This window comes from Phodopus roborovskii, unplaced genomic scaffold, assembly GCF_943737965.1.
Source record: "Phodopus roborovskii unplaced genomic scaffold, PHOROB, whole genome shotgun sequence".
Taxonomy (NCBI): Eukaryota; Metazoa; Chordata; class Mammalia; order Rodentia; family Cricetidae; genus Phodopus; species Phodopus roborovskii.
Window position 1 is genome coordinate 30,023,955 of NW_026126480.1, and position 12,786 is coordinate 30,036,740.

The window sequence follows — 12,786 nt, forward strand, 5'->3', positions numbered from 1 at the left end:
TCAGACATTTCTGGCTTCATCACAAATTATCCAAGGTTCTAGGAAAGCAACTGAGTTTGGAACTAGATGAAATCTAGACCATCCTCATACAGATGTGGTCAGTACAGTTGCTGTGAGTCATCTAATCATCTAGCACTGTGCTATCTGTGAACACCATATGTACATGTCCATTCTAGGTCATATACCCAGAGGGGTATAGCTACATGCACACACAACATAATAAAACAATGACTCTTTATTGTGTGGACTTCAGATGCAAAGTAAGTAGTTGAAGTCAAGCACCATGGGAAACAAGCATGAGCCGGTCTGCCAGCCATCCTCTGCAGTGTGCCTCTGTAGCTGTGAACAGGCTACACAGAAGACCAACATAGAAGGAGGGTGTTATTTGGACCAATGGTTTTGAAGGGTCGGTTAGTTGGCCCTGTGTGCTTGTGCAGAACATCACAGTGGCAGAGGCTGCTATTCATGTCTGGCACACAGAAAGCAGGATAAAAGAAACACAGGAAGAGACCATGGCAAGATTTAACCTTTAAGGATATGCCCTTAGCGGCTTTACTTCCTCCAACTACACTCCACACTTCCTGCCTTTCATCACCTCCCAATAATGCTATCATGATACAAATCCATCAAGGGAATGACCTACTGATTAGGCCAAGTCCCCATGATCTAATCACCTCTGGAACCTTACAGCCCCACAAAGGTGAGTGTCAATAATCTAGACTATTTTTAACCTAGTCAAGGGGTCAATCATGGTTAATTACCCCAGTGACCTCAGAGCTGTACAGTTTCCCTGGCATCGAACAGTAAGGGGTTGTTTCTCTCTGTCTGTATCCGAAGATGGCTTCTGAGACTGTTCATGGCTCACATTTTAGAAAAAGGAATTTCATTTCCCTGAGGGCTTTGTCTGGACAGGGGCACACCATCAGCAAAGGCAAATCTCCTCCCATGGAGGTGGGGAACAGCAGTCAGCTTCTTGGTCAGACCACACCCAATGCTCTCACAACCATGCTTGCACACAGAAGCTTGCTTGGTGGGGCTGATCATAGGGCCTGCCACTCAATGCCACATACTCACAGCACATATGTCCAGTCATAGCTAAACATCTTTTTGGTGTCCAAACATATAAGCACTAGATACATGTGTTATATGCAGATCTGATCTTTAAAAAAAAATCACTTATGAGGTTGTAAAAAGCTTTCTCTCAACATGATAAAACCTCAGATACATCATGGAGTTATAAAAATCCTTGCACTACAAATGATTATGGTGGTAGGATACTCAGCACATGAATAAATATTAGCTAAATTAATTTTGAGCATGTGCAAAGCAAGAGTGGTTTAGCAGTGTACATAAGAATGGCTTATGCCAAATTCTAGGAAGGAGCAAGGTGGAGCGTGAGGGATGAGGCTGTCAGTTATGTCTGTGATGTTTTATTTCTGAAGCTGCAGGCGGTGTGGGCATGTGGGTGCTTTGTTGGATTATTCTCTATGCTTTTAAAAATAAAACAAGATATATACATACTTCTGGTTAAATAGATCCTGAATGTCCCAGAGACTCTTGGATGAAAAGCAAGCCTCCTGCCCCTGTTAGAGGCAGTCTCCACTCCCAGATTCCTCAGCTTCCTTTCAGAAATCTCTACCCATGTATGCATACACATCCCTCGTAAAACTAGAAAATAAGAAATATGAAGCATTTGGCTATTCACTTTGCATCGAAAAAATTCAAACTACAAGGGACATTGGCGAAAGGCACTTGTTGCCAAGGCTGAAGCCCTGAGCTTATGCCCAGAGGCCCACACAGTGGAAGGAGAGAACTGACTCCCCAAAGTTGTCTTCTGACCTCCGCATATGTGCCATGCTAGTGCATCCCCCCCAAATAAATAAGTAAATAAATAAATGTTTAAAAAGTAAAAACATGGTTAATACAGTTATTAGGGATGGAGAAGCATAGGAGACAGGCATCCTTAGATGATTTCCTCATTGAGCAAACTGTAGATTAGGGCACACCACACAAACTGATAGCAACCAATGGCATCATTCTTGGCCCACTGTTTTTATGTAGCCCATTGACCAAAAATGTTATCAAACAGGACTTGGCTATCCTTTCAAAATCAAACAAACAAACAAACAAACAAACACACACACAAACAAAAATTTAAAAAAAACATTGATCTTTCTTTCCTTCCTTCCTTCCTTTCTTTATTTGTGTGTGTGTGTGTGTGTGTGTGTGTGTGTATGTGGTGTATGTGTGTGTGTATGGTGTGCGTGTGTGTGTGGCATATGTCTGTGTGGTGTGTGTGTGTGTTTATGTGTGTGTGGTATGTGTGGTGTGTATGTGGTGTGTGTGTGTGTGGTGTGTGGTGTATGTGTATGTGTGTGTGTGTGTGTGTGTGGTGTATGTGGATGTCAGAGAATAGGGCAATCAGTTCTTCTACCATGTAGATCCCAGAGATGGGGTTCAGGCCTCAGCCTTGGCATCAAATGCCTTTACTCAATGAGTCATCTTGTTGGCCCTTGGCTGTTCCTGTTGTACAATCACTTAACAATAGCATTAACATACTTGTGGGACCATTATTGTACCTGTAGTTCACTCTTGACTGAAGTATGATTGTTTATGCAGTGTGTGAGTGTTGCAGAACCTCAGTACACATTAGAGTGCACTGGAGAGATCTGGCTTGCTGGCACAGGCTTGTAGTCCCAGTCTCTGGAGGTTGAGGCAGGAGTATCTCAAGTTCCAGGTCAGCTTGAGCTATGTAGGGAGACCCTTTGAGGGAGAACAGGAAGGGAGGTAGATAGCGATAGATAGAGCCCCCAGAGACTCTGCTGTGGTCACCACACTTTTTGTGTGTCTGACTCAGTGTCTGTGGAGTCCAGGCCTGACTGTCTAATTTGTAGGCATTTATTTCTTCCATCTGTCCAGGGTTGAGACCTGCAGGCATGTCCTGTGACTCTAATTATAAAAGTGGAGGTGCCTTTTAATTTGAGGGCTAGGCAACAGTGAGGCAGGGCTTTGTAAGAATGCCTTATGTACTTTCTTATCTTATGGGCAGGGCTCCCAATAATATCTTAAATCTCAACAAAGTGGATTATTTCCATAGGAGAAACAATACCTTCTCGGGGGTCACTGAAGCTTCCTCATTGCTAGCCTATACCCAGCATTTATATGTAACTCTCCTCTGCCTGCATGTCTCCCCTGAGTACATGTCACACTGGCATAACTTGGAGTCTGAGGAGGCCAGAAGAGGGTTTGGATCCCCTGGAATTGGGATTTTTGCAGATAATTGTGAGTCATAATGTGGGTGCTGGAAATAAAGCCTGGGTCTTTGGCAACAGCAGAGAGCTCTCTTAACCTCCATCTTGCCAGCTCCCAGTGTTGCCCCCTTTAAAAATAATAAATAGCTAAAAGTTAAAATATTATCAAACCAAAGGTGTATGTAAACTCACATCTTTTGTAGATATTATCAGATTGCTTGGTGATGGCATACCACAGTCCTGGAAAAACTCACATGTGTGCAGCCTTCCTCATCTAGCCTAGCATTAATTACTATCACTTTACTATCCAATGGGTGGAAACTGATGGATGTCTGTTATGCAGTATTTGTTGTATCGCTGTAGAAGTCAAGTATCATTTTGATAGGATTGCTTATTAGAGATGACATTAGTTGGGCGAGGGATTACATTTATACAGCAAGCTACTATGAAGAAAAAGAACACCTTGAGGCATTAAGTAGTGTTACAGTTTAAACTCTGATTTAAATGCATCTCAAAATTTTCCCCCTTTAACTACAGTTTCCTGATATCCTACAACAAACAGCTTCCAAGATGGTTGGGGTGATGCCCCCCAAAGAATTCCTCTGGGCTGTCTTTGAGTCTGTTTGGAACAGTAGTAATGAGAGCTCCAGCTTTGACCCCACCTTTGGTGAGTGTTTCTAGGGTGCCTGACCCTGCATCTATGGTGGCATTGTTTTCTGTAACTTGACAGAGTGTCCTCAGGCAACTGAATAAAATATTTGTACAGCAGTAGAATGGCAAAACCCACAGGCCAAAGAATGACAGCTCTGTACTTGAAGTCAGGTGCCAGGCTTGAAGGTTTGATGAGTGAACATGTGACAAGCATTTCATTAGGGTTAGCTAATGTTTTATTAAAAAGATTTATTTATTTTTATTTTATGTGTATGGGGAATTTTGCCTGCATGCATGTATGTGCCACGTATGTGTAGTACTTTCAGTGAGCAGAAGAGGATGCTGGTCCCTTGGAACTAGGGTCACAGATGGTTGTAAGTTGCTACATGGGTGCTGGGAATTTGAACCCAGGTTCTCTGAGTTAGTGCTCTTAATTGCTGAGCTGTCTCCACAGCCTCCATTTGGCTTATCTTAAAGGATCAACATAGCTTAGCAGCTAAATGGTACAGGTTGGTAGGGTTTGAGTTCTGAGTTTGTCAGTTACTGACTTTCTTTAAGCCCTTCGGACTCCATGTCTCAGGTTTCCTACCCTTTTCTCTCTCAATAGACAGTGTTTCTCTCTGTAGCCCAATGGCTTGTAGCTCACTGTGTATTCCAGGCAGCCTCAAATTCTTATTCCTGCTTCATCAGCCTCTCTAGTGCTGGGGTTACAGGTGAGAGCCACTGTCCCTAGCTGTGCCTCAGGTTTCACCCTCTCAAGTGGGGTAATGTGAATTTTGAACTGCAGTGGGTCACTGCGAGGGTTCATGAGTTTAAACCTCCCAGGCTCCAAAGGGCTTGGCATGGTGGAAATTATGAGAAAGTATTACTTCCTCTCCTTTCTGCTTTTGAGACCAGGCTGGGTTTGAACTTTCAATCCTCCTGCCTCAGCCTCAGCCTCCTGAGTACCAGGATTAGCAGGTGTCACCGTTCTTATAATCTTTACCAAGTACCTGGTAAATACAGACTTGCACTTGGCACAAGGAGATCAGAGTTAATCAGAACTGGTATCGATAGTGACAGGGACATGGGAAGGAGCCCCTCACTCATACAAGCCCAATAAACTCTTTGCTATTCCAAGTTGGACTTGGCTGGGACCGCACATCTCTTTGTGTTGGAACCCTATAAGGAAGGGTAGACATTTGTTTAGGTCTCATCAGGGAAGGGTATCAGCAACTCAGGCTTTCTCAGGACCCTGGAGCTCACAGATTTAGCAAGATCAGGTAGTCAGGAAGCCCCAGAGATGCTTTTGACTCTGTTCTTGCCCCTAAGATCACAGGCATATACCCCCTTCTCAGCTGCAATACAGTGAGGCCTCTTGGTGGATGGGCACAACCAGGTCATTACCATGAAATGCAGAGGTAGGAGCCCTTGGCTCCCTGCTGCCAGTGCTTACACCACCCTGCCTGTCCTGAATGAATCCAGCTAGTGAAGATTACTGTGTAAGAAAGCATCTAACATTTCCCACAATTCTTTTTCCCATGTTACTTTCTTGCATCGCACACATTCCTCAGGTTGCCATGGAGTTGTAGCTCCCTCTTCAGATGCCATCTTCAAGTTGGCTGAAGCCAATGCCTGCTGGGACCCTGAGGTCCTTCTTTGCATGGAGGAGGACACTTTTATCAGGACTGTGGAGCTGCTAGGGGCTGTGAAGGGTTTCAGATGGCCTCAGCTGATGGCCCTGAAGGAGAAGGCAATCCAGGTAAGCCCACCTCAGGGAAGAAGCATTCACAGAAAAACAAGCAAGCACCGGTATGCAGCCCCATCCTTTTTGCTTATAACCCTTGACCTATAACATTTTGTTGCCTCTTCTTAGGGGTGTGATCATGACTTTCTCATCTGAGAAATGGGCAAACTGTTAATGCCTCTGTCCTAGGACAGAGACAGGACACAGATGATTTGTGTCTCAGCCAATCAAGTTCTGTAAATATTCTGACCTAAACTGCTTGCAAAAACAATGCTTCTGTTTACTCCTCTTGGAGAACCCCAACAGCTGCCTGCAGCTAGCCTCCTAGCTGCTTCAGAGTCATCTGGAAGCAGGAAACCGCGGTGGGGTGGGTGGTGAAAGGGATTGGAAGTAGTTTGTCATTGTTATTAAAAAAATTAATTCCATCACTATGAGGCAGAGGCAAGCAGATCTTTGTAAGTTTGAGGTCAGCCTGTCTAAATAGTGAGTTCCTGGACAGTGGAAACCCTGTCTCAGAGGGAACCCCCCCAAAAAAAAACCCCCCAAAAAACAAAGCCCTTTGAAGGACTGGGAAAATGGTTCAGTGGGTAAAGCGAGGTTCTTGAAAGTCTGAGACTGGAGTTTGGAATCCTAGCACTCAAGTAAAACCAGGTGACATGAGGGACCAGCGTGATCCCAGCCCTTGGGAGGCAGAGACAGCGATGTCTGGAGCAAGCTGGCTGCACTCAAGAAGCCACTCCAGTGAGCTCAGGTTCAAGTGAGACTCTGCTTCTCTCTATCAGTGGAGAGAGATCAAGGAAGACACCTGATGCCAACCCCTGAGCTCCATAGGCACAGGCACACACACTCATATTCACCCTCTACATACAGGCACATACACACATGAACCACACATACACATATAAAGTTCCAAGAACATTATAGCTGTTGGGGATTGTACAAAAAGCCAGTTACCCTGGTAGGATAAAGAAGCTGTTAAAATTGTGAGGCCCAGGGCAACTTGGTGCATACCTGCTGCTTGGCTGCACTATGCCAAGGCTCAGTGGACACCAACTAAAACAGACTGAAGTTTCAGTTTACCCCATGGTGACACCTGACTCCAGGAGAGACCACAAGCTGGGACCCCCTGGGCACCACCCAGGAATGGACCATCTAAGGACCTAACTTTCCAGAGGAAATTCTTAAAGTTCCAACCATTGTAGATAGGATCATCTGATGTTCCTTAGCTTAAGCACACACCCTTTCACCAAGCACCCCTAGACAAATGTCAGCAATCAGGGTCTTGGACCCTAAAAAGTCCCCTCACTAATAACTTTTACTATGGCAAAACCCTTACCCCACCTGGGCTGGGCACTCTCTGTTCACAACTGCTGTGTTGGACAGATGGAGAGTTCAAGCTCCAGCTTGAATAAGGGCTCTTTGCATATGACTGTGGACTCAATGGTGGTTTTTGGGTGACCCTTTGATCTGGGCATAACAAAAATTATATTTATATTTCTGACTTTTGTGCAGATAACCCAAGCTTATAGTAGAAAGGTCAGAAAAATGTCTGAAGAGATGGTCCTATTGGCAATGTGATTTCTATGCAAGCATGAGGGCCTGAGTTTCCTCCCCAGGATCCATGGCACTGTGTGTATGCTTGTAGTCCCAGAGCTAGGGTGGGGAGGCAGGAGGATCCCTGGGCAGCAATGACCAACCAGCTTACATGGTGAGGCTCAGGCAAGGATGGGAGACCCTGTAGAATGGTTTAGCTTGCATACTATTTAATATGGATGGCATCTGAAGAAAGACATCTGAGATTGACCTCTGGCCTCTACTTGCCCTTGCATACACATACATGCACCTGCTCACTCACTATACTTGAACACATGAACACACAACATGAAGATACACAAAAAAAGTCAGAAAACAATAAAGAAGAAAGTTGGTAATAATGTTTTACCAGGCATCATTGATATTTTGGAATCAGATTTGAAGTGTCACAAATTTGTATATATGGCTAGAAAATATATAGATTTCATATGTGAGCTATGTGTGGTCACCCTTAGTTCCTATGGAAAGCTGATTACAGGCCCTCTACTGGTACTAAAATCAATGGATACTCAAGTCCCTTATGTAAAATGGTGTGGTATTTGCAAAGACCAATTAGAATTGCTTCGGTGTCCCCTAAGCCATTGGTTACAGCAGGACAAACATTCAGTCTACTTGCAGTGGTTTTGGTGGTGCTGGGTCTAGCAGCTAAGGGCCTTGCACAAGCAAGGCAAGCCCTCTACCACTGAGCCCCAACTATAGACCCAGGCAGAAGTTTTAAAAGAATATTTTTAATGTATGGGTTGTTGTGTCTGGAGCTCTCAGAACATGCAGATACAAGATAGCTTAGTTCACATATATCTGTTACAAAAATGATAGATATCACACTCATTATTCAGTAACTTGTTTTCCGCAAGCAATGCGTTTTTCTATATCAGAAAGATAAATATACATGAGGGTTTTGTGACTGGTCTTTATTTAGCTAGTCATTAAGCTTTGGGGTTTTTGAATTTTTTATAAATGTCTCATGCCAGCCAGCTTTTCATTGTTGTGATAAAGCACCCAAGTAAAGACAACTTAGAAGGAGGAAAGGCTCACTTGGGCTCCAGGTTTTGGAGGCTTCAGTCCATGGTCAGCTGGTTCTTGGTTTGGGTCAGAAGTAGAACAGAACATCCTGGTAGAGAGAGCATGATGAAACATAGCTGCTCATTTGTGGCAGCCAGGGGAGGGGAGTGATGATGACAGACAGACAGGCAGGCAGGCAGACAGACAGACAAAAAGAGGCTCTCCAGTATCCTTCAAATGCTTGTGTCCACATGACTTTTTTCTTTCAGCTAGTCTGCACATGTTAATAGTCCACTTGGCTATGAACCCATGAATGGATTAATCTCTAAATGGGGTTAATGCCCCCATGGTCCAAACACCTCTTAGGAGCACTACCAGCTGGAAACCAAGCCCTCAACACATGGTATTTTGGGGGAGATGCTTCATATTCAAACCCCATTTAAGTCTTTGTACATGTTTAAACATGTGGCTTTGAGCCCTGGTCTCACAATTTTCTTAGGCTAAATTCCCAGAAGTAGAACACCCCAGCCTCTGCAAGGCTTAGGCTTTTGGCATGAAGTAGTACAAATCTCTCTCTCTCTCTCTCTCCCTCTCCCTCCCTCCCTCCCTCTCTCTCTCTCCCTCTCTCTCTCTCTCTCTCCCCTCTCTGTGTGTGTTTCACTCTATGTCTAGTTCCAATACTGACTTTCTTTGGACTGTTATAAAATACCTTATATTGGTTATAAACAACAGAATTTATTCCTTATAGTTCTGGTTGCTAAAAAGTCTATGACCGAGACACTGACAGATTCAATGTCTAATGAGGATGAATTTCTCTTAGGTGATGATTTCCTTGCCCTAATGCAGTAGAAGTGGGCAGGCAGCTCACAAGATCTCTTTTATAAGGGGCAGGAATCATATTTCTGAGGGTGGAGCCATTTTCTAATACCGTCACATTTGGGAATAGGTCTCAGTGATGGATTTGGGGAGGATAGCAGGTGCTGTCACTAACATTTGGTCTGGCCTGTTTTTCTCCTGCCTGAAGGTGTGGAGCATGCCCTCCCACTGGAAACAACACCACATTGTCTCCCTGGGACACATTGCTTTGGCTCTCAATGAGAGCGAGCTGGAGCAGCTGGACCTCAGCTCCATAGACACTGTAGCATCCCTGGGACAGCGGACAGAATGGACCCCAGGACAGGTGGGCGGATGCTCCTATGTCCTTTAAAGATTCTCATTCCCTTTATTGCTTATGTTTGGCTTTATATTCCTGAGTAGATTTATAGTATTTATAGCAGTTTCTTTCATGTCCTTGCTAACCCTTCTATTACTATTGTCATTTTTCAGTCTCTTTCTTCCTTTTTTAAAAAAAGAGATTTATCTTTATTGTTAAAATTGTGTGTGTGTGTGTGTGTGTGTGTGTGTGTGTGTGTGTGTGTTGGGCATGTGATGTGTGTGAAGGTACTGATAGAGGGCAGAAGAGGTCATCAGTTCCCCTGAAGCTGGAGTTACAGGGGTTTGTGAACTGCCCAATGTGTGTGATGGGAATTGAACTCTGGCTCTCTGGAGGAGTAGCACATGCTCCCAACCACTGAGTTATCTTGCTAGCTCCTCTCAGTCTGAATCTATGATTTTTCTCTTAATTAAGGATTATGTGTATTTGAAAGCCTAGCAATTTTTCACTTGATCCGAGCCAAAGTCAGGGAAACAGTGGCATTTAGTAATTTGGACTGATTGATGGGTATTACGAATTTCACACTGTTAAGAATTTGACTTAGTTGTAGTTCCTTAAAAATACCAGACTTTGCTCTCATCTATATAAGTGTTTGCAAGTAACTTTTATCTTTTTGCTGCATTCTTTTGAACTTTGTGGGGCAAGGCAATCTTTATTCTGTGGTTAACGTACTTCTTTCATTGAGACACAATTCTTCGAAGGAATCTGCCTTCATGGATAGCAAGGTCTCTCTACTCTGCTGACCGGAGAGAAAGTTCTTTTCAACTTTAAGATCTGCTCAGCCCACTGCCTTCTCTGCCTTCTGCTGGCTCTTGTCCTCTGTGAGGTTTCATCCGTGACACCCTGATACATGGAAATCAGGGCTCAGTACTCAAGGAGACATCTTTGCCAAGTTCCAGAACTCTCCATACAGCTTCCTCCTTTCCTTGTCTCTGAAATGAGGGGTATTTTGGCCTTCCTGAACTTGAGATTCTCTCTCATCTTTTTGTATAAGTACTTATAGAAAAACCCAGATTGTCTTTCTTTGAGGCTGCGCTTATGAAAACAAACAAACAAAAAACAAAACAAAACAAAACAACAACAACAAAAAACCCCCAATGTTCTAAGAGTTTGATTTCATTTCTTTGGGGACTATCTGTGATATTTATACTAGCTTAGGCTAGATCTTGGGTAAAGAAATTGTATAAAAGATGCATAAAAGATGACTGGCAGATTTTTTTTTTCTTTAAAAATATATGGTTACACATGCATGTTTCATCACATAATAAATATGTATTGCATAAATGAATGCTAAGATGCTCTCATTTTCTAGATGTCAGCAGACATGGATTGCTACTTGGTAAGTGCTGAGATTTGAACTAGTGGGTAGAGTAGCTTAGCTTGCTAGGTTTTCTTTTTGACCTTGGATCTGTCTTCAGTGATGCTAGACCACTGGGATCCACCGGGTTTTCCTGCCTTCTGATGTGGAAGGTGATTCCAGGGAACAATTTTAGGGCTTCCTTTATTTATTTACCTTGTTTCATGGTCACCCTTACATGCTCCCTGGTTTTTCAATATTTTAATATCAGTACTTCCTATATTTTGTTCAGTTTTTTTAGTTGTGTATGATGGGTTGAAAGTCTGTTTGGTTGTTAATCTCCTGTGAGCTAAAGAAGTCCCTCAGGATTTTAATTTTGATTGGGTGAGGCACTTGGGGCATCTAGCCATAAGTGCCTCCATATTAGCTTCATTCTTGGTCAGCTATCCCTCAGTGGTGTTTTAGCGTTAGGTTGGTGGTAATTTGTAACAGCAGCAAGATAAAGCCAATGCAGAGTAGTTGAAAAAAAGAAAAGTAGTGATGTTATTAAGCTGGGTGTGTGTGTGTGTGTGTGTGTGTGTGTGTGTGTGTGTGTGTGTGTGTGTATGGGTGTGTGTGGGGTGATGGGTGCTGTGCAGGCAAAACCAATGCGTGGGCTCTTCGATCACTAGGTTTTTGTAATGATGTCCCATGACTCCAAGTGGCACCTTTCAAATACAGCATCATGCCTTGCTTGGAGCAGGGTTAATATGGAGATCCTGGCCATGACAGTGAAATGAGTTGAAAAAGAAAACATTGAGCAATGATATGTAAAGGTCAGTAGAACAATTGTATCAGTTATCTTTCTCACTGCTATGACAAAACACCCGACAAGGAGCCATTTAAGGAAGAAAGGGTTTATTCTGGTTCACAGTTTGAGGGGACTGCTTACACTCTGGCGGAGAAGGTGTGGCTTCAGTTAAGGAAAGCATGGCTGCAGTAAGGGAGGCCAGCTGGTCACACTGAATGGTCAGTCAGGAAGCAGAAAGCGAACAGGAAGTCAGGCCAGCCTATAATTACTTCCCAGTGATTCACTTCCTGCAGCAAGGCTCCACTTCCTGTAGGTTCCCACAAAGTGCTGCAGCCAGGGCCCAAGTGTTCAAACTGGTGAACCTATGGGGACATTTCACATCCAAACAGCAATTGCTTTCCTTATTCTTTTTATCATTGTCCTCGGCAGCCTGTGTCACCAGAACCATGGTCACTTGCCTTTTTCTGAGTTGGTTTTCTTGTTTACAGAATGAAACGGATGAAAGCCTATAAACTGAAGTTCTTTCCACTAACATTCTGCAATCCCCTGGTTCTCTGACTCTAAAACTGGTTTTGACTAGTTTAGGAAGTGCCACATTCCATTCCTGATATTAAAATGATTTTATTTGTAGCCTGGAAGAAACCGAAAAATAGATCCAACTTAGAAGCTAGAGCATCCCTTTCCTGGTGCACCAGTTTTAATTCCCGTGGATGGCAGCGAGATATATCAATATGTTTGAAAAGGATATGAAAACGTAACATTTGCATATATCATTTGCAGTCAGTTCTTCAACTTCAGCCTCCAATCAAACCTTTAAATGCATGTTTCTAGATTAATAGCCAGACCTGGAGGAACTACATTAGCAGATAGTTCAGCTTAAAACCTAATATAAGGGGGAAAAACTATTATCGAAGCCAGAGGGATGAACAGAGAGATTGAAATCTTACAGCTACTCATTTTTCAGTGGTTAATATTGCCTACAAGTTTGGTATTAATTGTCTCAGAATCATTACACATACACTAGTCCAGTCATTTAAGGAAATACATTTTGACTTATCACCTTGCAGGCTGAGCTTGCATTTTCTGGGTTCCAGGTGCAAGGACAATTTAATACCACATCTTCAAAGCAATTTTATTTGAATTGTAATTTTACACTTTCATCTTAAAATGGGCATCCATGATATTTGAGGAGCACAAATTGCCATGAGTTAACTAGTAAAATCTGATTGTGAAGATTTAATAAGAAAAATCCAGTCTATGGCC

The 12,786-nt window shown here is 43.2% G+C and overlaps 1 protein-coding gene across 1 annotated transcript in view; it reads left to right on the forward strand.

The window, feature by feature from the left end:
* Otoa (otoancorin) overlaps positions 1 to 12,786 on the forward strand; it is a 67,817-nt gene that overhangs the window by 44,765 nt on the left and 10,266 nt on the right. Inside the window, exons 20-22 of the mRNA XM_051192005.1 lie at positions 3,789 to 3,918; positions 5,456 to 5,643; positions 9,248 to 9,403. Coding sequence (XP_051047962.1) covers positions 3,789 to 3,918; positions 5,456 to 5,643; positions 9,248 to 9,403 — 474 coding nt within the window. The remainder of the gene's footprint in view (positions 1 to 3,788; positions 3,919 to 5,455; positions 5,644 to 9,247; positions 9,404 to 12,786) is intronic.